Source organism: Rhinolophus sinicus, chromosome 12, assembly GCF_057876585.1.
Source record: "Rhinolophus sinicus isolate RSI-liver-muscle chromosome 12, RSI-T2T, whole genome shotgun sequence".
Classification (NCBI taxonomy): domain Eukaryota; kingdom Metazoa; phylum Chordata; class Mammalia; order Chiroptera; family Rhinolophidae; genus Rhinolophus; species Rhinolophus sinicus.
In genome coordinates this window covers 15,315,817-15,337,050 of record NC_142512.1, presented here as the reverse complement: position 1 = coordinate 15,337,050, position 21,234 = coordinate 15,315,817, and the positions used below count along the sequence as shown (strand labels likewise).

General features: G+C 42.5%; 1 protein-coding gene and 1 pseudogene across 3 annotated transcripts in view; both read left to right on the top strand.

Moving 5' to 3' along the window:
- The window catches only part of SCIMP (SLP adaptor and CSK interacting membrane protein), a 52,553-nt gene that overhangs the window by 12,931 nt on the left and 18,388 nt on the right, over positions 1–21,234 (top strand). The window contains exon 1 of one of the 2 annotated variants that reach the window (XM_019715122.3): positions 17,706–18,173. The exons of the other annotated variant lie outside the window; for it this stretch is intronic. Coding sequence (XP_019570681.3) covers positions 17,964–18,173 — 210 coding nt within the window. The 5' untranslated portion in view covers positions 17,706–17,963. Of the gene's footprint in view, positions 1–17,705; positions 18,174–21,234 lie in introns of those variants that run through there. 2 annotated transcript variants of the gene reach the window in all.
- On the top strand, positions 7,453–8,408 carry LOC148756475 (metallothionein-1A pseudogene; annotated as a pseudogene). The gene has a single exon (XR_016022843.1). The product of XR_016022843.1 is annotated as a metallothionein-1A pseudogene (transcript).

Here is a 21,234-nt window from a genome sequence, read left to right as displayed (position 1 = left end):
ATTTTGTGGCCTCAATGAACAAATACAAAATGTCAAAATAATCATATTTTACAAGTTTTATGGTTAGTCCAAGCCTTGTGGTTAAAGGTTACATTCCTGTAAGATTAATCAGAAACAAAAACCTCTTGTACTCTAACAGATGAATATCTCATGGAACCTCTTTAGTTCCTTCTCCTCGAATACCAGTGAACACACCAAGAGGAACTGCCATCATGACGACAAGGAAACAAGCATGTACAGTTTAATCATAAATTAGATCTTTGGTGACACCTGGCTGGTCTCCAACAGTGCTAACTTTTTCTTCCTTCTCTTGCTGAGATGGCAGTAACCAGCACAACACTTGCATTCTCAAATTATTTTGGCAAAAATATATTTCTCTTCCAGCATTCTCGTCCAATAACCTTGTGACAGATAGTTTGTTTTGATTTTAACTAAGGCTAGATTAAAGTTTTGAGTCTTATAATTTAGAGTCTACATTTCTAGCAATTGTAAATTTTGTATCTTTTTTTTTTTTTTTTTTTTTTTTTTTGTCTCGTTGCATTGGTTAAAACCCTCAACTCTTTATTTATTTATTTATTTTTTTAGGTTTTATTGGGGAAGGGGGACAGGACTTTATTGGGGAATAGTGTGTACTTCCAGAACTTTTTTCCAAGTCAAGTTGTTGTCCTTTCAATCTTAGTTGTGGAGGGCGCAGCTCAGCTCCAGGTCCAGTTGCTGTTGCTAGTTGCAGGGGGTGCAGCCCACCATCCCTTGCAGGAGTTGAAACCGGCAACCTTGTGGTTGAGAGGACGCACTCCAACCAACTGATCCATCCGGGAGCTCAGCGGCAGCTCACACCAACCTCTGGCTGCTCACCACCGCCCAGCTCCAGGGAGAGTCATTGTTCACAATCTTAGCTGTAGAGGGTGCAGCTCACTGGCCCATGTGGGAATCGAACGAGTAACCTCGGCGTTAGGAGCAGGGCGCTCCAACCACCTGAGCCACCGAGCCGGTCCTATGCCCATATTTTTGTGGCAGCAGATCCAAACCTGTTTCAGGGTATTCCACGGCTTCTGAATTCTGTGAGTTTGGTTTTTGTTCTAATTTAAATTACCATAAGGTAGTAATAATATTTTTCTATGTTTATATAAAGTAAGTCACTTAGCCAATGAGGACAGATCTTCAATTAAATTTAATGATATTATTTAAGAAAATTAGTTATGAAAGTTTTTAATTGAGTTCAAAACAACACTGAAGCTTTGTAAAAAAAAAAAAAAAAAACCCACTTTTTCTCTCATACAAAATGTTTACTTTGGAAGAAGATTCATATGTCATAAAAAGAAAAGACGAAGAATGTAAGAATGTAATGATGTTCTAAAATTGTGTCTTCCAGAGAAACGGGAACATGCTTTACACACTATTCAACAAATCACTTTTTAATTTAACGTATCATGAACGTTATTTCATTTCAGTACTTACGGGCCTAACACATTTTTATAGTATTTTAGCTTACAGATGTGCCATAATTTTTATTATCCATTACCCGGTTGAGGAATATTTGGCTTGTTTCTAATTAAAACCAATACTACAGCAATGAATAGTAACTTTATAGAGTTTTGGCTAGAGAATTTCAATAAACTAGATCCATATGAATGGGGTGTACTTAAAAAATGGTGGTGCTTTTAAAAATAGTTTTGGTACAAATTGCCAATTTTTTTCTCCAAAAAGTCTTTGCCAATTTACCTTCCCACAAATAGTCTATAAAAGTACCCATTTCCTGCACCCTCATCAACACTGTATGCTATCAGTCTTTTAAGTTTTTGGCAATCTGATAGGTGAAATATGATATGAAGTTTTATTTTGTATTTCTCTGGTTCATTCATAAGTTAATTGCCCACTTTATTTCTAGTCTTGAATTGACTGTTCATATCCTTTTAACTGTTTTTATCACTGAATAATCTTCCATTGTATGGACGTACCATATTTTGTTTATCCATTCTGCCTGAGTTTCTTTGTTTATCTTTTTTTTTATTTATAGGAGCCCTGTCTACATTATAGATAGTAATCCTTTGTCTGTTATATGTGTTACAAATATTTTCTCCCAGCCTCCTGCTTATTTTTTAACTTTTCAATGTCTACCCCAGTATGGAAGTTTGGATTTTCATACATATATAAAGTCAAGCTGATAAATATTTTCTGTATGGCTTCTAGTCTTTATAAATTTGTGCTGTATCCTACCATGTAACTAAATTGAGCTCAGTCTTAAGTGATGAATAGAAGTTAGCCGGATGAAAGCAGGGAAGAGCATTCCAAAAGGAGAAACCAGAAGGGCAAGTCCACAGACATGAGCAGTTGTGATCTTTTCCATAGGATGGCTTCCTTCCAAATTGCTTCATTTCTGCCCCAGGGCCATGTAACTGTCCTTGCTGGGCTCCAAGTACCCTGCTGTATAAATAAGTGTAGGGCCGATTAACAGAAGAACACTGACTTAGTGTGAGCCTTAGATCTGCGCTCCCTAGGCCAGTTACTTTGGCCAAGTCACCAAGCCCCAAGAATGTTTTTATAACACGTATCTACTCCATCCATCCATCCATCCATCCATCCATCCATCCATCCATCCATCCATCCATCCAATACTGAAAGTCCAGAGAAAGATGGGGGCTAAACCCAAAGTCAGAGGCAAAGTTAAGAGCCTCACAGAGTAACTAACATCTCTAAGCGATGGGCTTCTGTGAGGTTCATCCTCCCCATCTGCAAAGGGCCTTTGATGGACGTCCTAATAGTGAACTGGTACCTGAATATCCTGCCCAAGCCATGATTTTGCAGATTCCCCATATTTCTCTGGACCATGCTTTCTCCTACCACAAATACTTTCTCTTTCTCTCTAGCAAGCGTGTGTCCTGCTTGCCTTCCCAAAGCAAGGAACTGGATGTGCAAGCTTGGGAAAGGCACAAGTCCTGGTCTTTTCCCTGAGCACACACAGGAAGTCCGCCAGCCAGGCAGACAGCCAAGTTATATTTAGATTCTGTCACCTGATGGGGTCATCCATTAATCAGGGCACAGTGGCAGCTGTGGCATTTTGGGTGTAAACTGAGGTGGGAACAGGGGCAGTGAAGAAGTGGGCAAGAAAGCCAGGCATTGACTTCAGGATCATTTAAGCAAGTCCCAGGCCAGAGATAAAAATGTGTGCCTTACATTAAACCTGGAGAGATGGAGGTCAGACCCAAGAAGGTCCGTGACTTGAGTGAGAAATCAGTGCCTGGCTTAGACAGGGGAAGGACAGCTGGGGGATATCAGCCGGAAAAGTGGCTCAGTGGGTCAAGTCCGCTTCCTGCCCTGGAGACCGGGGTTAGGGACAAATCTCCAGCCCCTTCCTGTTTGGTAAGCCTCAGTGAGTGAGTGACTTTTTTTTTTTTTTCCTAAAGATTTTATTGGGGAAGAGGAACAGAACTTTATTGGGGAACAGTGTGTACTTCCAGGACTTTTTTTTTCCAAGTCAAGTTGTTGTCCTTTCAATCTTAGTTGTAGAGGGTGCCGTTCAGCTTCAAGTTGCTGTCCATTCACCCTTAGTTGTGGAGGGCGCAGCTCAGCTCCAGGTCCAGTTGCTGTTGCTAGTTGCAGGGGGCGCAGCCCACCATCCATCCCTTGCGGGACTCGAGGAGTTGAACCGGCAACCTTGTGGTTGAGAGCCCACTGGCCCATGTGGGAATCGAACCGGCAGCCTTCGGCGTTAGGAGCATGGAGCTCTAACCACCTGAGCCACCGGGCTGGCCCATGAGTGACTTTTTGACAGGCAGTAACACCCAGCTGTGGTCAGCAGAAAGAGCTGTGATCACAGAACCTCATTCACAGGGGAGAAACCAGAAAGAAGTGGACATACAGGATTTTTGTTTCAAGCCTCAAAGGCCTTCCTTGCCCCAGATTTGATTTATCAAATTACTGCCCTGGGAGGCAGGGCAGGGGCCCTAAATTATCAATGATCGAGTTGCTTTTCCTTCTTATCTCTGGACTCCATCCCCACCCCTCAGGTGGGGCCATTGTAAGGATATCCTGACCTGGGTTTGGCCCCTCCAGGACTGGCTTCCCACATCCAAAGCTGCCCCTGGCCTCAGGGTCATCCACGCCCTTCTGTCTGGCATTCAAAGTCCTCCCTGTTCTGATACCCAGCTTTCCCCACCCCAAGACTTTTTTCAATAGCTTTGCTGAGGTATTACTGACATAAAAAAAAAACTGCACATATTTAAAGTTTTGTACATATCACGGAAACCAACATCACAATAAAAATAATGAACATATCCATCATCCCCAAAAGTTTCCTCGTATCCCTATCACTCCTTCTTTCCACTTCTCCCCAAACCCTTACCCAAGCGACTGTTGATATGCTTTCTATCAGTATAAGTTTACAATTTGAGGGGCTTTTAAGTACAAATGGAATTGTACAGTATAGACTCTTTTTTGGTCTGGCTTCTTTCACTTTGCACAATTATTCTGAGACTCATCCCTGCTGCTATGTGTATCATTAGTTCATTTCTTTTGATTGATAAGTTTAATGCATCCGATTGTATGAATGTACTACAATTTGTTGATCTATTTACCTGTTGATGAACATTTTGATTGTTCCCAGTTTTTGACCCTCAAATAAAGCAACTCTGAACATCTGTGTACATGTCTTCACATGAATATATGCATTCTTTCCTCTTGGGTAAATGCCTAGGAGTTAATGGGTAAGTGCATACCGGTATTTAATTTTTTTTTAGAAACTACCAAACTCTTTTCCAAAGTGGTTGCTCCATTTTCCATTCCCACCAGCAGTGTGTGAGAGTTCCATTTCCTCCACATCTTCACCAGCACGTAGATGTCAGTCTTCTTAATTTTAGCCATTCTAACATAGGTATGTAAATATCTCATTGAGGTCTGAATTTGTATTTCCCTAATCACTAATGGTGTTGAGGATGTTTTCATGTGCTTATTTGCCATTTGTATATCTTTTTTGCTGAAGTATCGGTTCAAATATTTTCCCTGTGTTTTAATTGGATTGTTTTCTTAATGTTAAGCCACATTTAGGCCAGGAGCAGAAAGCTTATCTTAAAAGCCATCCTGTCTTGATCTGTCTAGCTTTATCTCCTATGAGCCTGTGATCAGCAGGCCTGGGCAGTCCCTTCGGTGACCTGGGGCAGGGTGTGGAGCTAGAGGGCTTGGTCATGCCCTGAAACCCTTTGTCAACAAAACCCCCCTGAAGCATTGAAGGGGTAACACCCTCGCTTACCCCCTCCTATAAAACTCCACACCCCTCTTTGCTGAGGGAGGTTATGATCTTTTCCCTCTGCTCCAGCCTGACCTCCTGCAGCTCAAACACACCAAATGAATTCTAACAGACCAATGTTGGTCTCCAGTGACTCATTCCTCCAGCCGTACCTAACACTTAAATGTTAAATTTTGAGTGTTCTTTGTAATATTCTGTATACAAGTTTTTATAAGATACATGATTTTCAAATATTTTCTCCTAGTCTGTGGCTTGTCTTTTCATTCAGTGCCCTTTAAAGAGAAGTTTCTAATTTTGATGAAGTCCAATTTAGTGATTGTTTTTTCTTTTATGGATAGTGCTTTTGGTGTAGTATCTAAGAAATCTTTGCTAAACCTAAGGTCATGAAGATTTTCTCCCATGTTTTCTTCTAGAAGTTTTAAGTTTTACATTTTGTTCTATGATTCATTTGAGTATTTTGGTTTTGTTTTTATTTTAGATTGTTTTGTTTGCATATGGATGCCCTATGTATGGTTTCAGCACTATTTGTTGAAGACTACTTCCTTTCTCCACTGAATTCCCTTTGCACTTTTGTTGAAAATTTATTGACCATATATGTGTACTTATATTTCTGGACGCTCTATTGTGTTCCATTGACCTATTTAAAGCATTGAAAAATTATCCTTTCTCCAGTGAATGCCTTTGCAACTTTTTAAAAAATCAGCTGAGCATGTATGTGCAGGTTTATTTCTTGACTCTCTGTTCTGTTCCACTGATCTATTTGTATATTTGATATAGTTACACTGATAACACATTGTCTTTATTACTGTAGCTTTGTAATAAGTCTTAGATCGAGTAATACTAAGTTCTCCAACTTTGTTCTTCTTCATTGTTATTTTAACCATTCTAAGTTCTTTGCATGTCCACATAATTTTATTTTTTTTATTTATTTTGTAATACTCTGAGGTGGGTACTGTACTGTTATTTTCCTTAGTGGCAGTATTACATGATGATCAATGTCATGGGTGATGGGCTCTGGACTTTAAAAGTTCCTGGATTTGAATTCTATCACTGTCACTTATTAACCTAATCTACCCTAGGTAGTTATTTAACTTTGTTATGCTTCAGTTCTCTCATGTATAAAATGGGCTTATTAATACTTATCTCCAACAGTCATAGGAATAATTAAATGAGATAATTATATTAAGTTCCTAGAATACCGAGTAAGTATTCAGTACTAGCTGCAACTGTTATCCTCATTTTGCAGGTGATAAAAATTGAACTTTAAGAGGTTAAATAACACTCCTAAGGTAGAGCTTAATAGTGATATAATAAATATATAAGTGACACAGACACAGTGTTTGGACTCCAGACCCCAGTTCCCCAGTCACATTAGTATAATCTGTCCCGTAAATTTTATAAAGATAATTTTTAGTCCTCATACAATGCTGCAATAATAAACTTTTCTATACTACTAAGTTTGTGCTAAACATTATTCTAGTACTTTACATATCTTAACTCATGCAATCCTCACAACTCTATGAGGTAGATACATTATTGTCCCTAGTTTACAGATTAGGACACTAAGACACTATTGTGTTAAGTAATTTACTGGAGGATGGATAGATAAAAAGTGGAAGGACCAAATGTTACTTTGGCCATTCTAGGTCCTTTGCATTTCCATATAAATTTTAGAATCAGCTTGTTCCACTCCCCTCAAAAAACCCCACGGAGGGGCCGGCCTAGTGGCTCAGGCAGTTGGAGCTCCGTGCTCCTAACTCCGAAGGCCGCCGGTTGGATTCCCACATGGGCTAGTAGGCTCTCAACCACAAGGTTGTCAGTTCAACTCCTCGAGTCCCACAAGGGATGGTGGGCAGCGCCCACTAAGTTTGAACAGGCACCTTGAGCTGAGCTGCTGCTGAGCTCCCGGATGGCTCAGTTGGTTGGAGTGTGTCCTCTCAACCACAAGGTTGCCAGTTCAACTCCCGCAAGGGATGGTGGGCTGCACCCCCTGCAACTAGCAACAGCAACTGGACCTGGAGCTGAGCTGCGCCCTCCACAACTAAGACTGAAAGGACAACAACTTGAAGCTGAATGGCACCCTCCACAACTAAGATTGAAGGGACAACAACTTGACTTGGAAAAAAGTCATGGAAGTACACACTGTTCCCCAATAAAAGTCCTGTTCCCCCTCCCCAATAAAATCTTTAAAAAAAAAAAAAAAGCCCACGGAGATTTTGACTGGAATGGTGTTGATTTTGTAGATAAATTTGGGGAGACTCAACACTTTACGAATATTGAGTTTTCTAATCCATGAATATAATACAGCTCTCCATTTATTTAGGTTTTTCTTTAATTTTTTCTTAGCAATGTTCTCAATGTGTAGTTTGCAATGTGTAAGTCTTGCAAATCTTTGTTGGATCTCTCCCTAAGTATTTAATATTTTTATGGTATTGTAAATGGTATTTTTAAAATTTCAGTATCTGATTGGTCACTGCCAGTATATAGAACTACAATTTAGGGGTGGCTGGATGGCTCAGTTGCTTAGAGCGCGAGCTCTGAACAACAGGGTTGCAAGTTCGATTCCCACATGGGCCAGTGAGCTGCGCCCTCCACAACTAGATTGAAGACAACAAGCTGCCGCTGAGTTGCCAGAGGGGTGGCTGGATGGCTCAGTTGGTTAGAGCCCAAGCTCATGGGATTGTGGGCAACTAAGATTGAAAATGGAATTGGTGACTGGATTTTGAGCTGAGCTGTGCCCTCCACAACTATACTGAAGGACAACAACTTGGAGCTGATGGGCCCTGGAGAAACACACTGTTCCCCAATATTCCCCAATTAAAAAAAGAAAGAGACCACATGTCGTACCAGCACAGGTTCCTCTTAGCCTCTCGCTTTGGACCTGCCTCACCTCTGCTTGAAATGGATCCCAACTACTACTGCCCCACTGGTGGCTCCTGCACCTGTGCTGGCTCCTGCAAATGCAAAGACTTCAAATGCACCTCCTGCAAGAAGAGCTGCTGCTCCTGCTGCCCCATGGGCTGTACCCAGTACACCCAGGGCTGCATCTGCAAAGGAGCATCGGACAAGTGCAGCTGCTGTGCATGACGTCAGGGAGAGCCTGCTCTCTGATATAAATAGAGCAACATGTTCAAACCTGCATTTTTTTATTTTTTCATAAACCCTGACCCCCTTTGCTACATTCCTTTTTGTATGAACTATTTGAATGACAATAAACGTATCTAGACTCTTCTGGGGGAAAAATGCAGTTTTGTATTACATCCTGCAACAATATTAAACTTCTTAAATCTGTTATCTTTTTTGTCATTTTATAGAATTTTCCACATAGACAATCATATCTTCTGTGACTAATACATAGTTTTACTTTTTCCTTTCCAATGTGGATGACTTTTGTTTCTCCACTGTACTGACTATAACTTCCAATACAAAGTCGAATATGAGTGATGAAAGCAGACACTGTCACCTAATCCTGATCATAGGGTTAAAGTATTCAGTATTTCAGCATCAAGTCTGACGTTAGCTATAGGTTTTCATAGAGGCCCTTTATCAAGTTGAGAAAGAGATTTTTTAAATAATAAAATAATATTTTATATTTATCTGCATATTTACCATTCCCAGGTTCTTAATTCCTTTGTATAGATCCAGATTAGATTTTATCTGGTATTTTTCTTCTGACTGAGGACTTCAAGTTCAGGTCAGCTAATAATATATTGAAAATATCTCAGTTTTTCTTATATTTTTGTAAGATATTTTCACTGGGTATAAAATTCTAGATTGATTTTATTTTTCTTTTTAAATCTTAAAATGTTTCCCCACTACCTTCTGGATCACATTGATTCTGTGAAAAATAATGTAAATGGAGCCACTTTCAAATGGAGCTGGAGCTGCCATCCCAGAAGAACTGCTTTGCATACCTTACTCCTTAAACCTTTGGAATATTAAAACTGAGCAAAATTACCTTTGGGCTGGGTCTAAAGCAACATTGTGTTAAAAAGAACTGTTTATCTCTTTATTGCTAGTTTTAAATAGTTTGATGATGATGTACCTTGTAGTTTTCTTGATGTTTCTTGTGTTTTGGTTTTTCATAGAGCTTCATGGATCTGTGGGTTTATAGTTTTCATTGAATTTGAAAAAAAAACGTATCCATTATTTCTTTGAATATGTTTTCTCCTGTTTTAGGACTCCGGTTACATGTAGATTAGGATTCTTGAAGTTATCTCACACTCAGTGTTCATCTATTTTCAGCCTTATTTTTTCCTCAATGTTTCATTGTGGATAGTTTTTCTTATTGTATCAAGTTCACTAATCTTGTCTTCTGTAGTGTCCAATCTGTAAATTTCATCCAGTGTATTTTAAGTATCTTTCTGGGTTTACTGGCCTTTTGAATTTTATACATGTTAAGTAAAATAACTCTTTTCTTGTCACATAGTACAGATATTTTTTACAATTTGTCTTTCAAATTTGTACTTGCTGTTCCCTATGCCTGGAATACAGCTCACTGGAATACTCCAATCTCCCTTATCTTGCTCCATTTTTCTATAAAATCCTTATTACTACGTGTGTGTGTGTGTGTGTTATGTTTCCTTTTGTGGTTGTCTCTTACGTAGAAAACTGTAGAAGAGCAGAGATTTACCTGTTTTATTTACCTCAGTATTCCCCAAGCCTCAAGAACAAAGCATATGATAAGTATTTATTAAATATATTTTTGGGGAAAAAGGATTAGTTTTCTTTTAATTTTGTTTTATTTTCATTAAAATCAATCACCTTTTCAGTTCTGGTTTCTGACTTTAAGACATATTTACAAAGACTTTCCTACTTCAAGAATATTTATTTTTTGCATTTAAATTTTAAAATTTGTTTAGAATTAATTTTGATGTGTGAAGTATGATTCTGATTTTACCTATACATTTTCTGCCCTCCCCCTAGCTCCTGGCAACCACCATTCTACTTTCTGTCTCTATGAATTTGACTGCTCTTGGTTCCTCAGATAAGAGGAATCATACAGTTTTTTTCCTTTTGCGACTGGTTTATTTCACTTAGCATAATGTCCTTCCTTTTTATGGAAGGACATGTGTCAGAATTTCCTTTCTCTTTAAGGCTGAATTATTATAGACACTATACGTATACACCACATTTTGCTTATCCATTCATCCATCGATGGACACTTGGGTTGTTTCCACTTTGGGGCTATTGTGAATAATGCTACTATGAATATGGGTGTACAAATATCTCCTTGAGATTTTCCCTTTCATTCTTTGGAGTATATCTCTAGAAGTGTAATTGGTACATAATATGGTAGTTCTGTTTTTAATTTTTGAGGAACTGCCGTACTGTTTTGCACACCATCACTGTACAAGGGTTCTAATTTCTCCATATCCTCACCAACAGTCGTTACTTTCTGGGGTTTTTTTTTAATAGTAGCCATCCTAATAGGTGTGAGGTGTTATCTCATAGTGATTTTGATTTGCATTTCCCTAAATGATTAACGCTGTTGGGCATATTTTTCTGTGCTTGTTGGTCATTTGTGTATCTTCTTTGGGGAAATGTCTATTCATACCTTTTCTCCCTTTTTTAATCAAGTTGTTTGGTGTTTTTTGTTGTTGAACCATTGAGTTTTTAATGGTTGGAATTTCAATCTTTGTACACAGCGAAGTGAAACAATAAGAGTAAGAGCAGTGTGTGTGGTGAGAAGGGTTGGAGAGAGATTTCTGATCAGGATCTCCTTTCCCTGTCTGGGTTCTCAGGTCTCCAGGCAGTATCTGTTTCCTCTGCTCCTCCCCTCAGCCCGGAGACTTGAAATTCCCATGGTTTCTGTGCATCTCCTGAGGAAGCAGGGTAGGTTAGGTTCTGCCAGGCTCCTTTGTAGGTGTGAGAGCCTCTTGCCAGGTTTAACAATTAGCCAGTGTGAGGGTCGCCCTCTGGTGGTAGATGTTAGAATGTTTCCTGACTTGCAGCAATTTATCATTTCCATTGAGAATTTTAAAAAGAGGCTGGATGGAGGTAGAGGCAGGGTTTAGCTGCACCAACCAGGCTTCATATTTTTGAGAATCTCTTCAGCTCAGTGGGTACTGAAGTGCTTCCTTACCCTACTCAGTTTTGGGGGGACAGCCAGGACAGAGATCACAGGCAAAGCTCCCCATGCTGTGTTCATAGGGGCTCCAAAATGTCCCATGCCCCCAAGCAGGAATCCCTTTACAGACTCTCAGAATTCCTCCTTCAGGGAATCCATGGGTCTCCTTTGAGGTAACCTTGTCTTTCTCACTCCAGTGCTGGAATGCACATCCCTCTGTTCAGGCCCAGCCCTCAGGGCCTCTCTCACATGCAGAATATCCAAGGCAGCAACTTGTCTGAGTGGTGCGGCCTTGGTCAAGCTGCCCAAGTGGCCCAAGCACCATTCCCCTGCAGCTTTGCCTTCACCTCAAATACTTTGGGCTTCCTGCCCACCAAGGCTCTGTGGTCCAGCCTTGCTTTGTGGCTTCTCCTTCCTGGCTGTCCCTGAAGCAAGCCCTCAGGTCTTGCACATCAGAGTTTCACTGCAAAATTCGGCAGGGACCTAGGCAGTGAGTAACAATTTAACAATTGAAGCACCAAAAACTAGTATCTAGTTCTTGTTGGTCTACAAACTACTGTACTCCTGATGCCCCTCCTCTCAGAATCTCCATTAACCAGCTCTTCTTTCTGATTCCTTAGCCTCAGCCGTGCCATCCCTCATGTAGAGAAACATTTGTGTTTCAGTGTAAAACTATGCATTGTCTAGAACTCTAGAGGACATTCCTCTGGGTTTTCTAGCCCCCGTTCTCTGTAAAGTGTAGATAACTGATAGCAACAGAGAAATAATTCTTGTCTACAGATATGGAAATTCTGTCCTGTGCTGTACAGGTTGAATTGACTTTCCTCCCCACCCCACTCACTCTGTGGGAAAACCAGTTCTGCTTACATGTGTACATCCATTTCAATATCCCTCATCTATAAATGTGTCTGTCCTTTGGATTGTCTTTTAAACCTATTATAACATCTGGCTGACTCCTTCATTCATGAATGAGTAGGAGAAATCATTAACAGGTACTCATTTTTATATATGCATGAGAGTCATGATTTTACCTTTCACTGAAAATTATCCTTTAACACCCAGCCAGGTAGTCCCCTGCCCCCCGAGAAGCCCAGCTCTTGCCAGGAGGTTAAATGGTTGACTTTCGAAGGTTTTGAAAGGCTTTAGTCTTTTTCAAGAAGAAGTTGCTACCAGGTGGCTGCTGAGAAGGGGAAATGGGGAGTTCAGTGTTTAATGGCTACAGAGTTTCAGCTTGGGAAGATGAAAAAGTTCTAGAGAGGGATGTGCTGATGGACATACAACAATGTGAATGTACTTAATTAGCCAGTTGAGCTATACATTTAAAAGATGGTTAAAATGGTAAGTTTTATGTTATATACATCTTACCACGATAAGAGAGAGAGAGAAAGAAAAAGAGAGAGAGAGAATCTCTAGATGCTCTAGATCTCAAGAGAGATGCTAATTTGAGAGACGGAGATGCTAATTTGAATACCTTTCTGGGTGGGTTCCTGTGGGGAAAGTTGAAATTCACAGCTTCTCAGAAACTCAACTTTTTTGTATGTGACTTTTAAAAATAAACCTTCCTCCTCCCACCCCACTCCTTTAGTTCTCAACCAAACAACAAACAATGACTGTGACCCACCATCTAGAAGGCTCTAGGGAACAGAATGGAGGAGATAAAAAGGAGCTGACAGTGTGAGGGGAGACAGGCCTGTAGATGTGATACTTTTTATTGCTCTGAAAGGGCTGTTTTGTAACAAATGACAGGCACCTTCCTTGAGCTGGCTTAGCCATAAACAAGAAGGTATTATTGAGAGGGTCCTGGGGATGCTGGGAGGAGGGGAGCATTAGTTTCCTGTTACTGCTATAGCAAATTACCACAAACTCAGTGGCTTAAAACAACGCCAATTTAATCTCTTACAGTTCTAGAGATCAGAAGTCTACAATGGATCGGCAGGGCTGATTCCTTCTGGAGGTACTAGGGGACAGTCTATTTCCTTACCTTTTTCAGCTCCTAGAGGCTGCCAGCACCCTTTGGCTCACATCCCCTTCCTCCGTCACTCCATTCTTTTGCTTCCATGGTCACATCATCTACTACTGACTCTGACCCTCCTGCTTCCTCTTGGGAGGACGCTTGTGATTACCTTGGGCCCACCTGGATCACGCAGGATACTCTCCCATCTCCCAGTCCTTAATGAACCACATCTGCGAAGTCCCTTTGCCCATATAAGGTAACATATGCATTGGTTCTGAGGATTGAAAGCACCTGGGTAAGGAAAGGACTGTTAATGCTCCCATACCCTCTCAGGGGACCTTCACCTCTAGGAATGGGGAGAAGTAGGCAAGGACCCCTTTCATACACAAGAGGTGACTGCCTCCTGCCCCCCCACCCCCAAATATCTACACGCTGAGAGCCAGGAAGATCCCACCTCAGTGACCTCCAGGCAGGGATGGGAGGGAAAGGAGCTATAATGCCTGCTTGGCTGTTGTTGGGGACAAACAGAGCAACCACAGTGGGCTTCGTGGTGACCCCCACTTCTACCTGAGTCCTTTGACCTCCCACAGCCCTCTCAGAGCTCTTTAAGGATGAATTCTTGTCTTGGTGATTTACAAATACACCCAAACATTCTCAGACAATAAAAAGACAATTTATATCTCTAAAAACCCCACCAACTCAGAGGTAACCACTGTTAACATATTGATGTATATCTTTCTTGATATATTAGGTTGGTGCAAAAGTAATTGTGGTTTTTGCAATCATTTTTAACCTTTTAAACCTTTTAAACGCAATTACTTTTGCACCAACCTAATAGATTTAAGTACACAACTTTACAAAAGCGTTATACATGCTGCTTTCTAATCTGCTTCATTCACTCAGTAACATGTTGTGATCACTTTTCAGTGGCAATAAGTACAGAATTACATCTCCATTTCTATTGGTTTTATATATAGTATTGTATAGGATAACATATTTAACTAGTACACAATTGACTATTAAATTGCTTTTAATTTTTCACTATTATAAACAACACTACCCTGAACCTCTTTGCCATTTGTCTAAGTATCACTTTAGGGTAAATTTCTAAATATGGAATTGCTGAGTCAAAGTATGCAGGTTTTACATTTTACATTTGAATACTATTATGGGTTAAATTGTGTCTCCCCTCCCTCCCAAAGATATGTTGAAGTCCTAACCCCTAGCAGTATCCATATTTTCTCCTGGTACTTCTATAATTTAATGTTTTAAACTTAAGTCTTTGCTATACCTGGAATGTGTTTTCCTGTGAGAAGTGAGATAGAAATCTAGCTAGGTCATTTTCCAAAGTGACTGGACAGTGCCATGAAATGAATAATCCATCTTTTCCATGCTGATTTGAAATGCTACCATTATCAAATCCTAAATTCCTAAGTGTACTAGGACTATTTCTGGACTCTTACTGTGATCACTTTCGCAGTTATCTTGACTGTAGTCGTCTCTACTCACTCGTCTTTATCCCCACTGGGAAAACACCACAGGTGACCACCAGAGGGCGCTTTCCATTCTCCTTGACAGCCTCAGGGCTCCCTAGCTGGCCAGACCTGCAGGCTGCATTTCAGTGTGCAGAAAGAAGGCCAAACAGACCACTCTAACTTCCTGCCCTTCTCTTGTGGTGAAAAGACAATAGTGGAGCCACGGGCACGGGAAGAATGTAGGCGGCAAGGAAGTGGGCAGTTTACATGCCCTGGTGTGGGCCCCTAAACTCTGCTCTTGAGCCTCCCTCTGCCAACACATTCACTCCTAGTGAGCCGGGACACAATCATCAGCTGCTTTCCAAGGACTCTGGCTTGGTTTATCCACATTCTCTCTACTTGGTGAGCTCCTACACATCCTTCAAGACCCAGTTCAAATGCCACTACTGGGACCCTCTAAGCCCTCCCACTTCTGTGCTCCCTCAGCACCAGCATTCATTGCTTTCAAATAGGACTTACTCATGTGCCCTTCTGTCCTAGAGACTATGGGCTCCATGTGGGACTGTGACTTGCTCAGCTCTGAGTAGAGACTTGTGAGCACAAAGTGAAGGACATTGACCCTCGCCTACATTCTATTATGTCTTCACCTGCCTCCTACACCTTGGAAGACTTCCCTGCTGATCTGATTCTTCTCTCTGGCCCTCACACTGCCCAGCACAGGGTCTGACAAAGTAGGCCCTGAAGTTTGCTAGAATGAAGCTACCTCCTTCCTGTGGACAGAGCAGAGTATGAGGTGTGACAATTAAGTTTGTGAACTAATCCTAGATAATGTGCTACATATCATTATGGTCACCTTCAAAGTACTCCCCTTGGCAAGCTATACAGTGACGCCAGAGCCTAGTTCACCCTTCAAAGCAATTTTGGAACTCTTTTTCTGGAAAGGCCATCAGAGCTGTTGTCATGTTACCCTTGATGTCTTGAATGTCACCAACATGTCTTCCTTTCACTATTTCCTTTATCTTTGGGTAAAGAAAGAAGTCATTGGGGGCCAGATCAGGTGAGTAGGGAGGGTGTTCCAATACAGTTATTTGTTTACTGGCTAAAAACTCCCTCACAGACAGTGCCCTGTGAGCTGGTGCATTGTTGTGATGCAAGAGCCATGAATTGTTGGCAAAAAGTTCAGGTCGTTTTCATCTTTTTCACGCAGCCTTTTCAGCACTTCCAAATAGTAAACTTGGTTAACCATTTGTCCAGTTGGTACAAATTCATAATGAATAATCCCTCTGATATCAAAAAAAAGGTTAGCAACATTGTTGCAACAGGTTCATGAACTTGGCATCTTGCGGATGCCTGTCTTGGGGGCGCAGCCTCTCTCCGGCGCGGAATTTGCAGAGCCCCCTTCTCCAGCCGCACCCACCCGGCTTTGCAGGGCTGCCGTGGGGTTTCCTTTCGCCTCTGGATGGGTCTGCTGTTTCGCTTTGCCCACGGTAGGTATACTGGATGTAGCACCACTGGGATCCTAACGCTCCACTCCCTGTATTTGCACTTCTCCTTTTCATCATCATTGTGATTATTTGTAGGGATGGTTGTAATTTAGTAATGAAGACGGGATTAAAAAAAAAAGTTCATGAACTTAATTGTCAGACCGTGTGTGTAAACTCTCTTCTCTCTGTGGATATCTTTTTCCAGTCAACACATATCTATCAGGCATTTTCTGTTGTGCCGAGACTGCTGGTTGCCATGGCTGGGACAGTAGTTGAGGAGATGCCCTGTCCCAGCGAGGAAGAGCAGACAATAACAGATGAGAGATGCCATGGCACCATTGCTGGAGCACCTTAATGTTTATCAGTCGGGCTCTTTCATTTTATAAATGAGGAAACAGGCTCAGACAGAAGAGAGGTTTATGTAGGAAGTTGTTCACAAACTGAGTCTGGAATTCCCATCTCCTGACACCCAGGCTTGGACTTGCTGTGCTAAGTGCATTGTGGGAAGCAGCAGGTCAGCCAAGTTTGCTGTATTAATAACAGAACAGGGCCGTCCCAAAGGGTTAATCAAATCATTTATTGGATGAATCAATGGAACACAAACCAAGGAACCACTGCTTTGGCAGCAAAGGGCAAGCTCTGCCCGCAGAAGCATTCATTCTCTTCTCAAAAGATCATTTAATATTTGCTTTTAGGGAGGTTTTTGAGCAGCTAAACTTTGGATAGACCCTAATAAGAAAGTACACAGACTTTGCAGATGGACAGAGCTGGGTTCAAAGTCCTTCCCTGTCTGTGCAGAGTTGATTCATGATGTAACCTTTCAGAGCTCCCCTGTTCTCACCAGAAAAAATGGAGATGATAATCTTCTAGGTAAGTGAAAATGAGATGAGTTAAGGAACGGAAAAGCCTGGTTTCAGGCCCTGGTCCCCAGCAGGTGCTCAATACTGGGATTTACCAATGCTGTGGTGCACTGCGCATTGCGTTCATCTCCTCCCAGTGCCAAGTCCAGTGTCATCCTGCTCGTAGCCTGAAAGTGGCCATAGTGGGAGCATCACGGAAATCAGCAAACACTACATATCAGGAATCTTTTTGTTTCCCGAAAGCTGGTTATTAAATGTTTACCAGACATTCCAGGGTATCATTATTATTACTGAGAATAATAACTTGTGAACTCCGAGCACACCAGTTTGGCTATTTTTACTGACCTGCCCATCAGAGCGGTCAATCAACAAAATGGTTGATTGGTTTCATTTTGGTTGGTTGGCCCCCATTTTGAGGCTGTGAGACTTGCTGGGAACTCTGCCTCCTAGAGTTGCAGGGAAAAACCCAATACAGTCAGAATGGCCCGCTGGACCCATTTCTTGATGCAGCCTGTTACACACCCTTAGAAACAGGAGACTTTCCTTCACAGCAGAAGCCAGGTTAGCAGTTCCAGGGTTCCCCGGGTTCGCGAGAGCTGCAGCCCTTGTGAGATGCAGTGTTGGTCACACTTGGGTTTCTTACCCAGGTCTGTCTCTTATTGGGAGTCCGGGTCCTCTCACTCCTCTGGAGCTCCAGGAAAGCTCAAGACAGGCTCTTCTGTGGGGACCTTCTGCACCCCCCTACACACTGCCACGTCTCCACCAGGGGCCTGACTCCTCCCCACTGGGATAGACTTCTGTTGGGCCTAGTGGGAACGTGGGGGCAGCAAGAAGATTCTGGTTCCTGCAAAGCCTTAGGAGTCAGCTTCGCTGGAAAAATGGACTGGTTGCTTGGTGATCGTGGTGCCTGGGCCTCTCCCTGTGGGCTTAGCAGAAAGGGGAAGTGTGGTCAGGCTGGCAATCGCTGCTCTGAGGTGGGTGGAAGGCCTGTGGGCGAGGACCGCCTCTCATCAGCTGTGCCTGAGCCACAGCACTCAGGACACTGCTGTCCCCTCAGCCGGTCGCATATAGACCCCCTTGTGACCCAGGTAAGCATCTGAGCATGTGTTGGTGTGAGTGGCTGCCTGAACTTGGGCTGGGGGGTTGTAGCTGGGGCCTTGGTATGACCGCTGGGTGGGGATGGAGAAACACTGGTCTTGTAGAATCCACTCTGGCGGTCACTGGCTGGGTGACCTCAGAATCACTGCACTTCCCTGGGCCTCCATTTCCTTGTGTGTGTGTATGTAAGGGTGATGAACAAGCCTCTGTCTCAGGACGAAATGACAATGACAGACTTAGATGTGTGCTGCTAAGGGCTTGTTATCACCCTGGGTCCTCATAGTGAGTTTCAGTAACCGATACGTGAGAGGACCTTGTGTGAGAGGGTCGGTGCTGGAGGCAGGGGTGGAGTTGTCTTGACTGTGTGAACTTCAGGCTGCGTCTTGGAGCCACTGGATGAAAAACCTAGGACACCACCAGCCTAGCTGTCTTTGTCACTGTGTCTCTGGCATTCGGGGATTTATTTATAAGGCATCTTGCCTTCCACAGGCTTTGGGATCAAGGTGACTTCTGGAAAAATCACTGGTGGGTTCAGCTCTTGTCGCTTCCACTTCCACTTTCTCACACATCACTTGCCAGAAAGCCACTCCCTTTCCTGGCCCCTTAACACGTACTGAGTTCTGAGGGAGCATCGAAAGTGGAAATTGATGAACTTGGAGAAGACAAGGCCTGGGAGTTCCTTTTTTTTTCTTCTTTTTTTTTAGAATCTTTTTCCCCCTCTGAAAATTGGGAAACTGCAGAAAAACAGGGAAACAATGACCCTAATTTCTACCATCTCACAACAACTGTGGGAAAGAGCTTGTTTTTTGCCTTCTAATCTTTTTTCCTGAGATTGGAAAAGTTATCATTGTTTTACACTGATGTAAATACACTCTAGAAATAGAAATACAAACTGTCATCAGGGCCCAGGCATCCCTGTCTCCTCCACCCACTAACAACACCAGCATTATTGCTAGAGAGCCCCTGAGGGACAGGTTTTGAGTTTTCCTCCACGTTCTTAGAACCAAACAAATAAGAAAAGTAAGCAGTAGCAAGAGACAATTTGGTTGGACCCAAGGAAGGACCTCTGGGTTGCAGACATCCTGGGATAAACGTACTAGGAAGCTTGAGTAATCTGGCACTCTGGAAGGTTCTGTCAAGGGTGAACACTTCCCACCGAATACCTCAGAGATACTAGGAAAGAGACTGATTTGGGGGCAGGAAGCAGAAGCACTTTTAAGATGTGATGCCTAAACTTTTGAAAATGTGTCTGTTTTATGCCTCATGCAAGGCGGGAATGGTAGAAAAAGAAAGAAGGTTCCTACTCTCACACACTAAAAAATCAAACTGTGTTTTCTGTGATTTCTCCCAGTCGTCCCAGCCACATACTCAGGTAATGGCACGTGACAATGTGACAACACAATGTTGTATTCTGCTCTTTTCATTTTATGCGATTTCCCAATTGTCCCTCTCATGATGTTTTACTCCTGTCACTGGATTGCTGCATCCTATCCCATCAAGTGGCCCTTCTGTAATTTTCTTCCCAATCCCTGAGTGTTTGCCTGCTGTTGATCTAGACTGAGGTGCCGTTTTTAAAAGTGTATTACCACTTGCTTTCAAAAAAAACTTTTTTTAAGTCAATGTATACAGCCAATGGCTATATAGGAGGATCTGTTTCACCACAACTTTACCAGAATAGGATTTTATCATTATTTTTTAATTTTTCCTAGCAAATTGATGTCGTTTCTAACTGTGGGCAGACAAACATGCCAGGGGAGCAATAAACTATAATGGGGATCATGTACGAACAGAGTCGAGTCCCATAAGGAAATAAATCAGACTACAAGGTTAATCTGGGAGTAATAGTGTGACATGCCACCGTACTGAATGCAGCCAGTATGGCTCTACATGGCCAAAAAGGCATGTTCAGCTCACCCTCTCCTTAGATCTCTAGGATTTGTATTTAGCCTTTCACAGAAATGGGAGAATAGAGAGAGGGAGAAGAGAGGCTGGACTCCTTTTGATTACACTGCCCTGCCCTTCCCCAGGCACACTTGGTTTTTCAGTTGCCATCAACTACCCCCATGGCCATTTCTGGTGCTGACATTGGCCAGGAGGTCAGCTGGGAACTTGCCCTCACTGAGCATGGGCAGTGACAATCTGGGAACTAGAGGTGAATTCAGGCAGGAAATGCTCATGCTGACTTGCTAGTGTTATAGCCTAAATATTACCTACAGTCTCCCAGACACTTGACATCTAGGTTGAGAGCAGCTCAAACCCTCATCCCATGACCTGCTCAAGTTCAGAGCCCTTCCCGAGACTTCTGTGGGGTCTCCAGGAGGCCACCCCTTTCCCGTGGTTAGCACTGGCTCCAAGCCTTGCGGGTGAGCCTCTGTCCCGTACTGCACTGACCCAGGGGTGAAACTCAGCCCCTTCCTTGGTTCCCTGCAATACCAAAACAAAACAAAATAAAACGTTCCCGCACTGGCAGATGCAATAGACTTTACTAAAGATGGGTGGGGTGGGGGTACACAGGAGAGGTTTCTAAAGCAGCAATTCGAACGACAGCTCTGTCCTTAAAATGTCACGGCCCCTCCATTCCGAGCACCTTCTGTCAGTTGCTTCTCCCCTTTGTACCATCTGGCGGGCTCCCCTTCCTCTCCTCCCACCCCTTCCCATTTTCTTCTCCTCCAGAACTCCAAGTCCCCCTCCCTACTCAACACCCAGAGGAATTCAACATTCTCCAGCTCCCACCAGCAAGCCTATTCCCTGCCCTGCCAGCTAAGTACTTTAACTGCAGCTCATTCTCTTTTTTACTTTTATTTTTTTCATTGAGGTGTAATTAACATCCATAAAATGCTCAGGCCTTAAATGTACAGTTCAGTACACTTGACAATTGGGTACACTTTGTAACCATTGCCCAAAACGAGACATAGAATATTTCCAACACCCCAGAAAGTCCCCTTGCACCCCTTTTTAATCACTTTTCCTCCTCCGTTGAAACCACTATTCAGATTTCCATCACAATTGAGTAGTTTAGTCTGTTCTTGAACTTCCTATAAGGATACTCAT